Below are 19,094 nucleotides of genomic sequence, written 5' to 3'. Positions count from 1 at the left end.
TAATGAAACTTATAACGACATATAATTAAAAAAGAAATAAAAACAGGTGGTAGAAGTTAAATCTACAGACAAAGAACTTTATATGACTTTGCAGGGTTGGGGTCAAACATATTTGATCAAAAACAAATACAAATACCTTAGTTCTAAATTTCCAAATACAGATTTAAATATATTCAAATTGCATTTTCTAAATATTTGTGATTCAGGTTAAGGAAAAAATATAAAGTTTCTTTTGAGATAAGACTGATAAAATGGTCTACTAGATGAATGAATCAATTCTTTTAACAAATATCCCTTAAAAACAATTTTTTTAATTTATTTTAGTGTTGAAAATGAAAAACCAACTACAAACCTCTTGGTTTTTACCAAAAAAAATACTGGCTAACCTAATTTATGGAATCGCAAATATATTTCAACCAACTACAAATATTTAAGATTTTTTTTAATAAATACAATTACGAATACAAATACAAATACGTATTTGATCCCAACCCTGTGACTGTGACTAAAGAACTAACCTTTTTGACGGAGAGTATCTTACTTTTAAAGTTTTGCATCTTGTTGCAACAACAGAAAAAAAAAAAGCTCAAAGAAGAAGTTCTTCAAGAGTATTACCATGCTTCAAAAAACACGTCATAAAGTAGAAAGTAGTTGCTGATAGAAAAAAAATTGGACAAAAACTTTACACTGTAGGCTGTAATTTTCATCAAAATGAACTTTCCTTTAGATCTTTGTTTAAAACAATTGGTGGAGTAACTAAGTTTCCAAATCATTTTTTCGGACCATTAGGAGTAATATCAAAAATGAGCTTCATTTAGTTGTTAATTTTGATGTTATTAAATTTCTAATTACTGATTTTGTTTTAGAAACTTTTTTTAAGTTGATTTAAGTAGTGACCAGAGGCTTTTATAAGAATATTACATGGAAATTTCCTCAGTAAATACGAGTGTTGAATACTCGATTTAAAAAATTGGTTGCCTTAATCATTGTTGTTGGTTAACATTAACAATAAGAAAGGTTACATTAAGAAGTTACACAAGAAAGTTAACATTAGCAATAAGAAAAGTGTCTTTATATGCGCTAATATTAGTTCAAGATTCTAGGTTAACTATTTTGATAACTTGTGTTATCCAAATCAATGTTCCTACATGGTTCATGGTCATACTTCATGAATACTTACATGGCAGGTCCGTAGCAACGAGGAGGAGGAGGGGGGGGGGGCTCAGCTGGTAATTTTGCCCCCCCCCCCGGTAATTTTTAAAATAAACAATTTTTAAATAATTGACTGAAATTGACTAACATTGTAAAAAAGTATTTAAGAGTTGTATCTATCCAGTTTCTAAAATTTAAAAATTATATAAAAGAAAAAGTTGAGTCAAATCTCTGTGATAAGACCGAAAGGACTTCGTAACCACGCACCTTTATAACCACAAATAAAAAAAATATATATTCGCCACTGTTTTTAACAACAACAAAAATATATAATACCTGAAACTTTCTAAAATAAATAATAGTTAATCAGATTATAGAAAATCAATTTTGCTTAAAAGTTGAGGAAATATAAATTTAAATGATTTAAGTGACAAATTATTTTATTTAAAATGTAATATCCTTCCCTCCCCCCCCCCCACCCCCATTTACAATTACGACGCATTATGCGAATAACATGAAGCCGCAGATAATAAATAGTTGGAAATGAATTGTGGGTAATTTACATATTCATTACCGTGCTTTGCATAAATCAGCTCTTTTTAAACCGGCAACATGGGTACGTTATATGTTGTACAAGTCCACGTTTGTTAACAGTTGCATGGAATTTTTTATTCTGTAACCATAGCAGATATTGAAATCATTTAAAATAATTAGTTTTTACTCCACAAAAAAAGAAAATTAATGTATGTTTTGATCATAAGAATCCTGTGTTAACGCTAATTTAAAGTTATTATTTATTAATAATATTTTTAGGTAAACCAAGAGGTTTGCGTGCTGGTCGCAAATTAAAAAATCATCGACGAGAACAAAGATGGCATGATCAAGAATATAAAAAAGCTCATTTAGGAACTGCACTTAAAGCAAATCCGTTTGGAGGAGCTTCTCATGCTAAAGGAATAGTGCTCGAGAAAGTGTAAGTTATTTTGTGTAATTTTATTTATGTCACACGTTGTCAGTTGTCAATGCACGTTGCATTGTGAATTAAAAAAAGACAATTAATAAACTTTTGTTGTTGCAAATATTTTGAATCTAAAGTTGTAACAAAAATTATGGTTCTAATAAAATATTGTTTAGTTAATTTTGTAATACTCTAGTATGCTTATTAACATATGGTATTAATTAAAGATGATTTAATGGTATTTAATTTTTTTAATACAGTGTACATAATGTATAAAAAACCTAATCTTTTTTTATACTGATTCAAATGATACAGATACGTATATATATACCGGTTCTTGCATCCATTTAAAACAAACATAACGACCATGACATTCATTTAAAATATGGTGACAATCAATTAAAACAATCATGATTTCCAATTAAAACAATCGTGATTAAATGGATGCAAAGCCAGTAACAGAAAAGGTTTTTTTTAGCAGTAATTAAGATTAATTATTTATATTTTGATTATTATTTTATTTGTTTACAAATTATTAGTTTAAAGTACTACAAACAAATTTATAAAGTAGCTAATTTGTAAAACTCTGACACATGGTTATTGTATATTTTAATGATTAAATAAGTGAAAAAATTGTTTAAAAACTTACCAATTGCTCTCAAATTAGAAAGAAAATATAAATCATAAAATTGTTCTGTGTCAGTTCAGCAACCTTATCTTGATAAAAAAATGGCTAATTTATTTAAAAATAGATGCTATGAGAGTGCACATCGACTATCGGTTTTTAACGGGATAAAAGTTATAAAATCTACATACTAAAAAATATTTGTAATAATTTTAAGAAATATTGAAGTTTAGCTTTCAATTTTAATAACAGTGCTTGTTTGATTATTGCTCAAGTGATGTGGCAAGCCATTATGACAATTTTGCAAGTAGTGTAGTAATGTGAAATTTAACAAAATTGTTGACTGTATTGCAATATATAGCAATCCTAATATTGCATATTTAAATTTCATTGTCCAATTTATGACATTTTTAAAATCAAATTTTATAAAAAGTTTTAAAAAATCTTATAAAAAGTCATTAAAATATTTTCATGATATTTCAAGTCATGTTGGGAGTGCAAGCATCCCAATATTTGATTAATTTTGGCAGTTTGTAAAGAAATAAGCCTATAATGGCTGATTCAATTGCAGTTGTTCAATTTTTAAAAACTTGCGATATCAAAACTCTTTTTGTAAGCCACCCTGTATATGTTATATACCACCCTGTATATGTGTTTATAACAGATAATAGGTGCAAGTGTAAAAGTTAATTTTTGTTATGCTTAAGGTTTTATGTCCTTATGTATTCAAATTGGCACTATCCTAATACATTCTAAATAAAGTTCAAAATACCTATTTAAATCCAAACAGTTTTATCAAGAAAAAAAAATTTTTAGTCATAATAATAGTATATCTATATACTGAGGGACCCTGTAACGTGTGTATATAGTCACTATATTATTTCTGTATTATCATGTTGGGTGTAATAGTAATTTGTCAGTTTAAAAATAGATAAAAAAACATTGACAGTTAAAAAAGATTTAATATTTAAGAAAAATATATTTAAGAGTCATTCATCTCAAAAAATTTCTCTCAACATCTATGTTTTGGTATAAACAGTTTTAATTTAAAAAAAAATTTTTTGTAGTCAATGGGTTGGAATTATTTGATTGGTTTTTATAGAATTTTATTTTGAAACTAGAGTCACTACTCTAAGAGCAATCTCTGACAGAGTTTGTGCTAAAGCTTTCAAACATCATGCTGATTTACTATTCACTGGTAGGCCTGATTCTCAATGCCAAAAATCAGATTACACCAGCCACCAATATCTCAAACATTTTCTCAGTTTTTAAGTTAAGTTTATTTTGAGACTAGAGTCACTACTCTGAGAGTAATCTTTGACGGAGTTTGTGCTAAAGTTTTCAAACATCGTGCTGATTTACTATTCACTGGTAGGCCTGATTCTCAATGCCAAAAATCAGATTACACCAGCCACCAATATCTCAAACATTTTCTCAGTTTTTAAATTTAGTTTATTTTGAGACTAGAGTCACTACTCTGAGAGTAATCTTTGACGGAGTTTGTGCTAAAGTTTTCAAACATCATGCTGATTTACTATTCACTGGTAGGCCTGATTCTCAATGCCAAAAGTCAGATAACACCAGTCACCATTATCTCAAACATTTAATTAAACAATACGTTATGTCTTTTTTGTTTTATCAAATTAAATTTTAATGTGTTTGTGTGTGTATGTATATATATATATATATATATGTAAATATATTTACATACATATGTATGTATATGTGTATATATATAAATATATATGTATATATTAGTATAAGATTTTCACTTTTTTAGTGGTGTTGAAGCAAAACAACCAAACTCAGCTATTCGTAAGTGTGTTCGTGTACAATTAATCAAAAACGGTAAAAAGATAACAGCTTTTGTTCCAAATGACGGTTGCCTGAATTTTATCGAAGAAAATGACGAGGTTCTTGTATCTGGATTTGGTCGCAAAGGTCACGCTGTTGGTGATATCCCTGGTGTTCGTTTCAAAGTTGTCAAGGTGGCAAGTGTTTCCTTACTAGCTCTGTTTAAAGGTAAAAAGGAACGTCCAAGATCATAGTTGCGAAAATATCTAAATCGGTATATAGAGGTCGTTTTCTTTAACCGTCGAGTTTTTTTTTTTTCTTTAAAATTTAAAATTTGCTTAAACTTATTTCCCTTCGATAGAACTTGATTCTCCTTTTAATAAAAGGAGGGAGTATACAAAAACGTACTTAAGAAATGAGTCAACTTCTACTCTTTTTTACTTTTGCAACAATCGTTCTAGACCATCATCACTTAAATAACAATAATGTACGTCGGATGCAATAACAATACTGTACGTCGGAGGTTGTAGTTCATCTAAAACTAATTTAACCGTATAAACATATAACCTAAACTAAAATGCGACCAGCATATTTTAGTTAATGGTGGTAGGTCTATAAAAAACTTTTTTCAAGCATCAAAGTTATATTATACAATAAAACTAAAACAGTAACAATGATTATGCAATTAAAGCATAATATCAAAATATCAGAATTTTTAATATCAGAGAAAGAAATAGTTCGTCTGAGTAAGATAATTTTCTACTAGTGTTATTAGCTTTATAAAATTTTGGCCCTCTCGTTAGCATATTTTAAAACCTTTTACAGTTTCAGATTAGGCAAGGATATGCGCAATCTGATTCGCTGATTGTGAGAGGTTTATTGGCATAAGCTTGAATCTAAATTAATGTCAAAAAAACGTATCGAATAATGAAAGTGAAATTTAGTAATTGGGTTAGAGACGAAACAATTAAAACAGAAAGAATGATTTTTCAATCCAATTTGCTCCATATAGTACCTGGGAATGAGGAAGAAAACATTCCCAAGTGATCCACTTAATTCTCTCTTTATATATCTAGAACTATTTTGATGTATTTTAATTGTAAAAACCATTTACAGAGGGTGTTTACTTAAATAATAACTAATTTTACAACTGCAGCTTAAAAAATCCGTGATTTTCATATTTTCCCTAAAAATAAAGATTAAAAGAAATTAGATTTCCTTAGGGTTTTTACAACTCTAAAATCTTTAGACAAACTATAAACCAGATGGTAAAACATGACTATGCTGTGATTCTCGTACGGGTCGCTATGATTAAAATTATATTTTAAAGGGCCAATGATTGTTTAGCTGATTTTAGCCAAGATTCCTAGTCAAGATCGTTCGAGGATCTTGACTAGGAATTTCTTTAAAACAAGGAATCTAGTTATAAAGAAATTTTAATTGAAAAATATAAAAAGGTTCAAGCAATTGATAATGATTTGATTAGGTCTCAGGTGGAATAAGACAGAGGATTTAATAATATATCTTTTGAGGATTTGTTAAATATAACCTTAATAATTCCTACAAAAAGAGAAGTCATGAGTTTTATTGCTAGTATATATGATCTAATAGGTCTTGTAAATCCAATAGTTGTAACATGCAAAATTTTATTTCCAAAAATTTTTATTGCTAAATTAGGTTGGAATGAAAAATTTTAAGTGATTTCAAATCTGTTTTCCAAATGGCAGTGCCGCCATTTGATGGCCAATATGAGGCCTGGGTTGGGTACTATAAATGATGTAAAATTTGAATTGCATTGTTTTGCTAATGGAAGTGTAAAGCCATTTGGGTGTTGTGTTTATGTTAGATTTTTTAATGCTAATTTTAGTCGTGCCTCTTTGATAGCCTCGAAGTCTAGGGTTACCCCTTTAGGCAAGAACACAATGCCTCGATTAGAACTTTCAGCAGCTTTACTTTTAGCAAAATTATTAGCATCTATTTACGATCAATTGATATATATTTATAACATTATAAATATGGTATATTGAACTGATTCAACAATTTGCTTACATTGGATTTTTTATACCAATAATACCTATGAAAAGTTTGTGCAAAATCAATTAACTAAAATAAGAGAACTGTCTTTTAATTTTAATTGGAACTACATTGAATCATATAGAAATCCTGCAGATATAATATCTCAAGGATCATCACTTAAGAAATTAAATAATAATGAACTTTGGTTTTCTAGACCCAATTTAAACTATATTAATATTAAATAGCCATATTATGAACATTTTTTTTTTTTTTTTTTTAATTATTTCGCCGTTTAATAACTTTTACAATTTACAAGGTTTATAAATAAAAAAAAACTGGCGGGGCAAGTAGAAGACATTATTTTGTCTTATCACCGAGCCCCAATCGTACGTATTTACAATAGCCGGATAATATATTTATACTTTACAAACTATTTATTAAAAATTATAAATGTAAAAATAAATAACAATTAGTTTAAGAATTACTTCAAGAACAATATTCATGTTAAGAGTAATAATCAAGTAAACAAGAAAAACTGAAAGAAAAGTAAAAAAGAAAAACAAAAAAATAAATTAATTAATTAAAGAGCACGTATTTTCAAGAGCCACACTATATACGTATATTATACAAAGTATTTGTTGAAGAATATGAAAATAAAATTTATAACAATTTGTAATAAAGTAATATTTAAATAAAGAACAAAAAATTCAAAATAAAAGAGTACTTAATTTAAAAAAACCGTTTTATGTATGTATATTTTTAACCAATTTAATTAAAAGTAAAATAAATAACAACTCATTAATAGTTAAGTAAAATGTTGAAAAACTAAGATTTCACCAATAACTTTTAAGATTAGAGGAAACACCATTACTCAAATAATGAAAAAACTAACAAACAAAAATTGATAACTTGATAAATTCTGATATATATTTTATATAATTGAATTTTAGTTTAAAAGAGGCATTTAAAATCGGATATATTAAAATCCATAAGTAATAACACCTGTTTCGATTCTTTTTTAAACTGATGTATACTAACTTTTTCCGTATTTGCAATATTAGGAAACTTTTTCCACAAATAGGGTCCACGATATTGAATTGAATATGTAATTTGTTTTGAATTATATTTAGGGACAATGTAGTTATTATTTGAAAATTTTGTTGGTTATTTATGCTCTACTTTTTCAAAATAGGACTGAAATATTTTAGGAGATTTAGTCCCATTTTTGTTTTATACATAAACATTAAAACTTGATGTAAGTTTATTTTATAAACATTTAATGCGCCCAGTATACGCAGAAGAGGCTCGCATGGTACAATTTTATCAGCTCCAAATAATATTCTGCAGGCATGTTTTTGTTTACTGTACAATTTTTTTAATTTTGTATGATTTGTACTTGCCCATGCAATATTACAATAAATCAAATGACAATGAATGAAAGAAAAATATAAACTTTTTAAAGATTTATTATTTAGAAATGGTTTAGCCCTATATATCATGGCAATATTTTTTGATAACTTTTTCTTATCCTATACTTTTTATATGATCACTCCAACGTAAATGTTCATCTAATATTACGCCCAAAAAGTTAACTGAAGTTTCTCTTTTAATGTTAGCGTTATTGATTATTAGATTTGGGAGTTTAATGGGAATATTTTCTAATTTATTTTCTTTATGAAATAAAATAAATTTGGTTTTCTCCACATTTAGAAATAGTTTAATCAAACAACATGTTAATCAATTAAATGAAACACTGGAAGTTTTATGTAATGTGGCACATGTTAAGTTTATTATTAATCTTATCTTTTACATTATTGATAAATCGAAGAATTCACCACGTTACTCGCAGTAAGTACCTAAAATCACTAAATTTATCAATATTAATAAAGTCAAAAAGAAGAACACCTTTAAGACCGGCTCAATAACAGCCAAAGAAATGGATAATTCGAAGCGATTGTGGATTAAATTTTCACAGATAAATCTAATCGATGAAAATTATTTCAAACAATTACGTAAAGATCTACGTTTATTCGTTGACAACGGAATACTTCTATGTTGTGGCAGAATTAAAAATGCTGATTTAGAATACGACACTAAATTTCCTATATTTATTTTTAATAAATGTTATTTTACTAAATTATTTTACATTTTCATAAGCTTGTCAAATACAATGGTTTGAAAAAACAATTGATGCTTTAAGATCCCAGTATTAGATACCGTGTTGTAGACGATTAGCAAAGAGCGTGATACGAGAATGTATAACTTGTCGACGTATAGAGGGTAAACCTTATTTTTATCCACCTGCTCCTCCTTTACCAGAAAGTCGTTTAAAATTTGATTTTGCTTTCAAGTGTATTGCTTTGGATTATGCTGATCGACTGTATATCAAAGATGTTTATGATGACTGACCATTAACGTATTTGTATAACAGCCATGGTGATGAAGCGCTCACACCCAATTACTTAGTTTTTAGACATAAACCAAGGCTTGAGACAAGTCTTAGTGCTTGTGATGAGATAGAACAAGATGTACACATACGAAACAATATGTTAGCTAATATGTTGAATTTTTTTGGAAGCAGGTTCAAGAGTGATTACTTGACAGATTTGCGTGATTACCATAAATCAAATCAAAGTAATGGTTGTAATATTAGTGTTAATGACGTTGTATTAATTGAAAGCGATAGCTGCAAAAGACAATTATGGAAGTTAGCACGTGTTAAATAAATGATATTTTCTAACGGTGGAATTATTTGCGTTGCTAAAGTTCGTTATATACAAGAAAGTGGTAAACCGTGTTTAATTAATCGACCCATTAATAAACTATATTCTACTGAATATTCTTACAAAGAAAAAGTAGTATCTGTCACTTTCGTTAACGAGAAGAATTTTCCTTTACTAGTCAAAGGTGGCAGGAGTGTTAAAGCCTGTTCGGCTTCAGGCGAGTAAACTATTGGTTTAAACTATTTTTCCACGGTGCATTGTATGTTTCGCCATGCTCTTATATTTTTAGTTGATATTACTTCTTATATATTAATTAGTCTCAATACCTAGTAATATCAATAGACTATTATTAACTTGGTATAATTTTTTTCAAATTAAGTTATTACACTTATTACTCCCATATATAAATTATATATATCACTAAAACATGTAAAAGCTTGTTTTAATAAAGTTTTTTTTATTACAATAATTGCCATAGTTCACCTTTATTTGGTTATATTTTTATAATAGATTATTAATATCCAATTTTCATTTCTATTTCTATATAAGTTAAAATACCTTGCCTAATTTGTTTTAATTATTCACAAAGTGTTTGAAGGTTTAAAAATGATGTTTTATTAAAGTTAAGTAAAGAAAAATATTAATGTACTCCTTATAAGTCTTCTCAAAATTTAGATTAAACAGCAATTTCTTCAGAGTTCGTAGTTTGACATGAAACAAATTAAATCAATATATTTTCACTTTAATAATAACTGTATATATATACAATCGTGCGGGACATTTACAAACAGTTATAAATTGATGACGTGTAAAGATCTATGATGGTATAAATTATAGCATAATAATAATAATGATAATAATAATAAGTAATAATAATAAATAATAATAACAATAATAGTAATAAATAGTAATGATAATATTAAATACAGTAATATAAAAAAGTATAACTTGTATATATATTTTACTATATATAGATATATATTTTACTATATATTTATCTATATATATAATAGTGATAATCCTTAATAATAATGCAAAATAAAAAATATAAAAATCATAATAATATCGAAAATGAGGGTATTTGGTTGTGACTAAATGAACATTTGTATATTTTTATGTTTTATTTTTAGAGTTTTTTATTTTTATTTATGAGTTTTATACTTTTAATGAATTAAAAATTTAGTTATAGAGAATAGCTTGGGGGTGATTACATAACTGATAGTTTATTGATTATTTTTATTGAGGATAAACCTTTTTAAAAGGAGTAATGAAGGCGTTTCTATTTGTCATTTTAGAGAATATTTTTTTAGTTTCAACAGGAAGAGAGTTCCAACAGTGAACTGATTGATACTTGATTGACTTTATGCCATACTTATGTGTTTGTTTTAAAGGCATGGAGAGACTACAATAAGATACAGACCTAAGTTTATAACTATGAACATCATTTGTGAATTTAAAGTAGCTAGTGAAGCAGCTGGGCGTATTATTCTGGACAATCTCCCATACAAGAATACAGTTTGATAAGTAGATAAGTTCGTCAAGCTTTAAAATTTTAGAAAGATTATATAGTATGTCAGAACTAAAACTGTTAGGTTGAAAATGAATTATTCTTAAAGATTTATTCTGGAGATTTATAAGGTTTTTTTTTTATAAATGGATGAACTTTGTTCCCATATCTGACAACCATAGCGTAGATGGGAGTTAAAAATATCATGCCAAATATTCACAAGGGTTTCGTAATTCACAAAATGCCTTATATTGGTAAGCATTCCATTTGCTCGACTTAGTTTGTTTGATATGGATTTAATTTGTTGAATGAACAAAAGATTTTCATTTAATAATATGCCAAGATATTTTATTTTAACTTCAATATTTAGTTTTTGACCACTAACTCTAAAATTAAGTTTTTTAGTAATTTTTTTGCCTTAAGGTTTAAATAGAACTAATTCAGTTTTTTTGACATTCAAAGATACTTTGTTTGATCGCAACCATTGAACTAGTGATGCCAGGTCATAATTTAGGCACTTATTTAGCATTTTTAATAACTTATCTACAATCAGAAGGTTAGTATCATCAGCAAAATGATACACCTTCGAGTATTTAATACAAGTGTTTAAATCATTTATGTAGATAAGGAAAAGAAGGGGACACAGAGTTGAACCCTGAGAAACACCTATAGACGTAAACTTAGTAGTGGATGAGATATTACCAATAGTAACACTAACAATCCTAACACATCAATCCTAACAATCCAAAGTAACTTAAAACGGATTTTACCCCATCTCCACCATCATTATAATGAACTATTTCAGAGTTGGTACAAAGTTCAAATGTTCTTCTACTTACAAAAATGTCCATAAAGTTGAATGAAATGCTTCATTTGAATTTTGCGTTTGACCATGTAAACATTTTCTTAGCAAATGTTCATCAGATAAATCTTTAAAAATAGGTTTAATTATATTACGAATAAAGATAGGTAAGTTAATTTTGTTAGTGTGTGTATTTGTACCTTTAAGCTTGTCTAGCTGCCACTTGCACCAGAAATATTTATCCCTAGGACACAGAATTACGAATGGTATTATCACTGAAACTTGCGCTGTGCCACAAAACTGCTTTTTTCATTGCATAAATGTTGTTATTGCTATTTCTAATTGCAATAATATAATAATTCTGCATTGAGTTAATTGCACTATTAGTCAAATTTCCTTTTCCGTGTAGGGGTTTCTCCATTCCTTTGTACTTCTGTACGGTTTTTCGCAAGCGTGTACCAAGTTGCTTCTGCACATGCCCAATGCATTCCAATTTTATTGGTTGAATATTATAATTTTTATATGAATTAGGTTCCTCAACTTCTTTAAAAGATGAAGTATCATCATCCCCTAGGTATTCATGATAAATTAAATTGTATTTTTCAACCGATCGAGAAAAGATTTTCAATGCACCAGCTGCTTCCATTACGCTAGATGACTTTGTATGGTTCATGTAACATATGTGATCTGCTTTTCATCTGTTGTAGGCTGGTGATTCTCTATGTTTTTTTCACATTGAACAACATTTACAATGCTTAGAAAAAGTTTTAGTATCTATAACTTTGTTATTGACGACAGGTTACAACACCATTTAGTGATTTGAAACTCCGCTTTTGCCAAGAGCCATCAATTGTTACTCTTTGTTTTGTTGGAATACATCAATTGTTACTCTTTGTTTTGTTGGAATTTAATGCTTTTTCTGGAGCTTCTACAGCTGCTTTTTTCATACCATTAAAAGCAGCCTTCTCATATGCTGCATAAGTTTCATTGTTATTAAGGTTAGAGAATGGTGTTTTAGATAAACAAAACATATTTATACATTGAGGAAATGTTTCCATTGCAGAAAAATCTTTACCGATTTTACGAAAACCAATTACTGCTCTTGCATTTGTTTCGTAGATTTTAGGACCTTGACCATGGTTTTGTTTAATACTTTTTTTTGATGTATAAACAGATTTAAACCATTCGCATGACTCACATAAAAGTTCTAAATTAAAGGCAAACCCCTTTCTCTTCTTTCTGTTATCCCTAAGAGTTACTTTTTTATGGCCACATTTAGAACATACTAGCAAATGTTGAAACACATTCTTAGGTATAGAGAAATTAATAAATAAAAAGTAATCATCTTCTTGTTTTATTACTTCACTATTATTTAACAATTAGTTTAGTTTGATCTTTTATCAGCCTCTTTTTACTTATGCTAGATGTAACTTTTTCTGGTGAAATATTTGAAAAATTTATTCTTGAATATTAATTTACAGGAGACTTCTTCTTTCTTTTTCGTAAAAATTTTGCCTGCTGCTTCTACCGAAAAACATTTATTACAATTATACACAAGTACAGCTTGTTTGATTTAAATCAAGAGTTGAAAGATTCATAAATTATGATTTTATACCACAACCAATATAAACAGTTTAATATGACAATTATTGCCCTAATTCAAAAATATTTAAACTAAATATTAGAAACAGATTTTTTTAAATTAAATTAACAGACACATTCGTGCATCTAAAAAATATTTCTTCACTTCGTCATTTATTTTTATGCATGTGTAGGAGATCTTTAAAGCTTGGTAACCATTTGTAATATTTTATGATATAAAAAACATGAATTTCTTAACATAAAGTTGTGTTAAACGTTTTTTTTTATTATTTTTTAATTTTTAATTATTAGTTGGTATGTTACTAAAAAGAAAAAAGGCTTTTTTCACAGTCACGACCGCGACTGTTGTAACAAATTTAGTTTTTTTATACAACCTAAGTTAAATTTTTTTTAATTAGAAAGTGTTTAGCAAAAACATTTTAGTTGAAATGTATGTAAAATGTATGTAAATTTATGATATTCTTGTCTGGAAAAAAGTAAAATGCAATTTCTTTATTGTCACGACCGCAACGAAATGGATGTTTTAATGTTTAAATGCGTTGTATCGCTGTTTAAATTAGTGCTGAGCACAAAATCCGGATCAATCCATATCCGGATTACCGATCTGGATTGATCCGGATTGAAACAAAAGTAACAATCCGTTTAGTCCGGATTAAAATACCAAATCCGGATTATGATATAAATCCGGTTTATTCAAAAAAAAAAAAATACTTGGAAAAATTAAATATAAAATTTAAAAAACTCAACACTAATATAAACATTTGGTGAAAATTTAAAGTATTTACATTGAGTTACAACCATATAAAAAAATCAAAATCAATTTTGTCGAAAACTGTTTTTGCGTAAAAATTCCCATTTTCCCCGATTTTTTTGAAAACTACTGAAATATGATATTAGATGTAGGTAAGTACTCTGCTTAGAAGTAAGTATCAGACCTTTTATTCAGTTCCTGACATCCGTAAGAGACTAGACTACTAGAGACAAGAGAGTACCCAATACCTAATAGTTAATACATATTAAGTATTTTAGTAATGCACAGGACACAAGATTTCAAGATGTTAATGTTGTTGAATAATATTGATTAAGATAAATAATTGACAATATAATAATAGGATTGTTTATAACATAATAATAACACAATTTTTAATGAAATATACATATATTCGTAATTTTACGAGCTACAAAAATGCGCAAGTTATGGCCGTTTAATCGTGCATTATTCGAATATTTATTTTTTCATGCATATTTCGCCGAATATTTATTTTTTCATGCATGTGGCCGTACTAGTTGGGTCTCCTAATTCTAATCTTCATGGGTTATTCTATTATCATGTGTGTTATTGTTGTTCAGAAGCGCTATAAATAAATATTGTGTGCGTTCTACAACGAGTTATCAGATATCAATTATTATTGTACTTTTATTAATATTTGATAACAGTCGTCAGTCATGAGGCAATGTATATACTATATACATACTACATAATATTTTTACTTTATATTTTTGGTTATTTTTTTATTTCACTATTATTTTTTTTTAATTTTGTTACTAGTTGTAGGATACAACTTGGGAGTTGGGTTTGGGACCTCCTAATAATTTTGATTAAAAACCCATGTTATATATTATCTATATTACAAGATGGGACATACATATACTTTTTAAAAATAACTTGAAAAAATGAAAAAAATATATTAATTGATTAGAAAAATCAATAAAATAAACTTTAACACCTTTGACTTTTTATTTTAAAACCACATGAGGTTAGATTTGGCTATGAATTGCATACAAATACGCACATAACATCTCCTTTTTTTATTAATAAAAATAGTAAATACCTACTTGCTACTTTCTAATTCCTAGTTCCTACCTCATAGGTGGGTATCTAATAATAAATTATGAAAAACTCGAAAACCCTGGTGTATTTGCTATTAGGGGTCTTATATTGAGTCGATTGTCATTAGATCTGAGATCGTAATTCGAATTATTTAGGTGGATACTTGATAATAATGAAAAAGTAGCTGATTATCTCAAAAGCAATGAAGCCGGATTGGATTCGAAATCCGAATCAACGGATTGAATCCAAAATCCGAATCGACGGATTGGATCCGTGAATCCGGATAAAACGGATTGATCCGAAATTCGGATTAAATAATTGTAATCCGTAATCCGGATTGGTCAAAATAATGCTCAGCACTAGTTTAAATGCATCATATAGATGTTCAATGCGTCAAGGAAGCAGATTTATTCGAAAAACCTTAATTAAAACACGTGTTATAAAGAGTAATTTAAACAATTGATATAACTGTATATTTAAAGGTTATGAACGAATTTAAAATATAACTTATTTGACATATTCTACATAAAAGTATAGGAAACATATAAATATTAAAACAATGCCCAAATCGTACAAACAAGTTTGTAAAGATTATAGAGAGAGAGAAAGAAAACTGAATTAAAAGAAATAGAAAAAGAACGAAGTAATATTCGTCGCCAACAATCTACGCCAGAACAAGAACTGAAAAATAAGGAACTTGCTAAATTACGACAGCGTAAATACAGAGATCTTCAAAAAGCTCAAGGTATCATTGATACTCCTTGTTCTTATTCTAGTCAAATGGAAGAAACCGAAAACATCGTCCAGCTCAAATACTTACATATTCAGAGACGTCTCTTGAAACCTGCTGTTGTCTAATTCATAAAAATTTTATTAATATATGCAACGCTTTATCCTCAAACCTTAATTTTCAACCGTAAAACACAAACTGGGTAAACAAATGGGTTCTTTGCAGTCCTCTCACTCCAGCCTCTTACTGTAGTTTTTGTGCTAACTGTGATTTGTAACCTTGTCAAAGACAAGGTTACAAATCGTCAACAGCAGGGATTGATCAAACAGTCATTGTAATACCTCAATTTCGAATTCATCATTTAATTAAGCGTCACCAAGCGTCTGTTTATCGCCACCAAATAGATAATATTACGGATGGTGAATTATCAATACTCTTTGATTTTAGCCAAAACTATTGCTGTACTCATCACGAACAAATTCAAAGTGCTTATTGGAGTCAATCTCACATAACAATTTTCACTGTTACTGTTTATGGTAAAGAATTGAAAAATATGGTTGCTTATTTAACAGATAAAAATGATCACAGCAAAACAAGCGTCAGTGTTTTCCTTGAATTAACTTTAAAGGTATTTTTCTTAAACAGTTCAATTTTTATATCTTTTATTTTTATCTTTAAGGTTATCTTAAACAGTTCAATTTTTATATCTTTAATTTTTATCTTTAAGGGATGCATAACATTTGTAATATATTTTTTAAAGGCTTATGTAACCAATTCAATTATACGCAAAGTAATGTTGTAGAGTGATGGTCCATCTCAATTTAAAAACCATTTCATGATAAAATTCCTGAAGTATCACGGCGTTAATTTTTGTTCAAAAATCTTCCGATTGCCAGTTTGCGCGGGTTTTCACACTTACAGTCATAGTAAGTGGAAGCCATGTGAAAATAACAGTTAAATTTTAATAGACCCATCAATATCAAAAGTTTTTGCGAGTGGTTTCTATCGGTAAAGACAAAGCGTATGTTTATGTACTTCATCCTATAGTTTTTTGATTATATCTTGAGATTATTCTTTCACATTGATAACATAATATTAAATTGATATTTGCATAAAAAATATTACAAAAATCTTTTTTTTTATTTAACATAAATATAACAGTTTCCATAAATTTACGATTAAGTTAATGGCCGGAGCAAGAAGTAGGCATTGATTTGCCTTATCGCCGAGCACCGTGTTACAATTTATAACTTTTACAAAGTTGTTTCAAGAATATATAGTATAAAACAAAAATTGAATGAATGTTTAGAAAAAATATATAAAAAATAAAGTAAGATATCGTTTAATACATAATATCATAAATAGATTGGGTAAAAGTAAGAATGAATATACAAAACTTTATATAAAAATATATAAAAGATAAAGTAAGATATCGTTTAATACATAATATCATAAATAGATTGGGTAAAAGTAAAAGTGAATATATAATTACTAATAATATATATATATATATATATATATATATATATATATATATATATATATATATATATATATATATATATATATAATTATTTTTTGTGTGTGTATATATATATATATATATATATATATATATATATATATATATATATATATATATATATAATATATATATATATATATATATATATATATATATATATATATATATATATATATATATATATATATATATATATATATATATATATATATATATATATATATACTATATATATATATATATATATATATATAATTATTTTTTGTGTGTGTATATATATATATATATATATAATTATTTTTTGTGTGTGTATATATATATATATATATATATATATATATATATATATATATATATATATATATATATATATATATATATATATATATATATATATAAATATATATATATACACAAAAAAAATAAAAAGCAAGAAAATGTGGTTTTTGATAATGGTTATTGTCAAAAATTTTAACCTTTTTTAATGATTACAAGGAATAATTACCTTGTTTTTCCTTTTTTAGATATATATCTGATCTATTTTTAAAAGAAAGACTTATAATAATATAAATCAAAATCCGTGTTTAATAAAAACTGTTTTGAATCAGTTTTGAACTAATGTTGATATTTTTTTTTCCGGAAACAATGTTTGGGAACCTTTTCCACAAAAGAGGTCCGAGATTCTGAATTGAATAAGAATTTTGTTTAGAATAAGATTTTGGTATAACAAAGTTGTTTGCGGAAAATCTTGTAGCATATTTATGGTGTATTTCTTTAAAATAAGTTTTAAATATTTTGGGAGACAGTCCATATTTTGTTTTATACATGAACTGTAGAACAAGATGGATATTAAGTTTGAAAATATTTAGGGCACCAATTATACGTAAAAGAGGTTCACAAGGAATCGCTCTACCAGCTCCAAATATGATTCTAACAGCATATTTTTGCTTGCTATAAAGTTTTTTTTAGCTTAGTGTGATTAGTACTTGCCCACATGATGTTGCCGTAAGTTAAGTAACTATGTATAAAGGAAAAATATAAACTTTTAAGGACTTAAAATTTAAAAGTGGATTAACTCTATAGATCATGGCAATTTTTTTTTTGAGATTTTTTGTTTCTATAGAATTTATATGAACTTTCCAAGATAGATTTTTATCAAAGTTCACACCTAAAAAATTTACAGATATTTGCCTTTTGATGTTAGTTTATTTTTTTGGACACTACGATTATAATTGTACTTCTGAATAAAAATTAATTACTAAAAAAATAAAAATCTATATGTAAACTAATTTTTTAAACTTAAAATTTTGTAAAACACCAAAATTAAACAAAAATAATATTTTTTGACATTTGTATGAAAAATTATTAATATAAAACATTTAAATTTGTAAAAATAGAAAATTTGTGAATACTTCAGTTCATTACTTATATAATGTAACATTCAAATAGTCGTTTGAATATACTTTTTATAATTCCTAAAATACTTCTTTGTAGCTGTTTATACTTTTTATTCACAGTAGTACCAGTCTTTACATTCCTGGAGGTCTTTCAATAATAAAACTGTTGTAATCAATAATAAACTTCAATAATAAAAATGTTTATCAATTTAATAATAACCTAATAACCAAGTAAAAAATGTATTCTTCATAAAAATATTTAAGGAAGTTACAATAAAAGTATACAAAAATGCAGAATAAAATCCAGACAATTTTGAAGATCTAATAATAAAAAGATAAATCTTCAGACTTAAAAAACTTCAAGCACTTTATTTTTTTCACAAAGTCAGCTTACCTCAACCAAATAAAATAAAAAGTAATATTTAGTGTGTT

General features: G+C 26.9%; 1 protein-coding gene across 1 annotated transcript; it reads left to right on the top strand.

Annotated features, from left to right (window-relative positions):
- Positions 1–1,656: 1,656 nt before the first annotated feature.
- On the top strand, positions 1,657–4,810 carry LOC100197311 (small ribosomal subunit protein uS12). The gene is made up of 3 exons (XM_065812142.1): positions 1,657–1,768; positions 1,966–2,125; positions 4,516–4,810. Exons 1-3 carry the CDS (start codon positions 1,765–1,767, stop codon positions 4,781–4,783), a joined length of 432 nt encoding a protein of 143 aa, XP_065668214.1. The 5' UTR covers positions 1,657–1,764; the 3' UTR covers positions 4,784–4,810.
- Positions 4,811–19,094: the final 14,284 nt, after the last annotated feature.

This window comes from Hydra vulgaris, chromosome 12, assembly GCF_038396675.1.
Source record: "Hydra vulgaris chromosome 12, alternate assembly HydraT2T_AEP".
NCBI classification, from domain to species: Eukaryota; Metazoa; Cnidaria; class Hydrozoa; order Anthoathecata; family Hydridae; genus Hydra; species Hydra vulgaris.
The sequence above is the reverse complement of the archived record's forward strand: the minus strand, read 5'-3'. Positions and strand labels throughout refer to the sequence as shown.

What these genes read in the sequence shown, in the direction of transcription:
- LOC100197311 (XM_065812142.1), top strand. An exon ending in GGAATAGTGCTCGAGAAAGT is followed by an intron (nt 2,126 to 4,515) that starts GTAAGTTATTTT and finishes TCACTTTTTTAG; the next exon opens with TGGTGTTGAAGCAAAACAAC.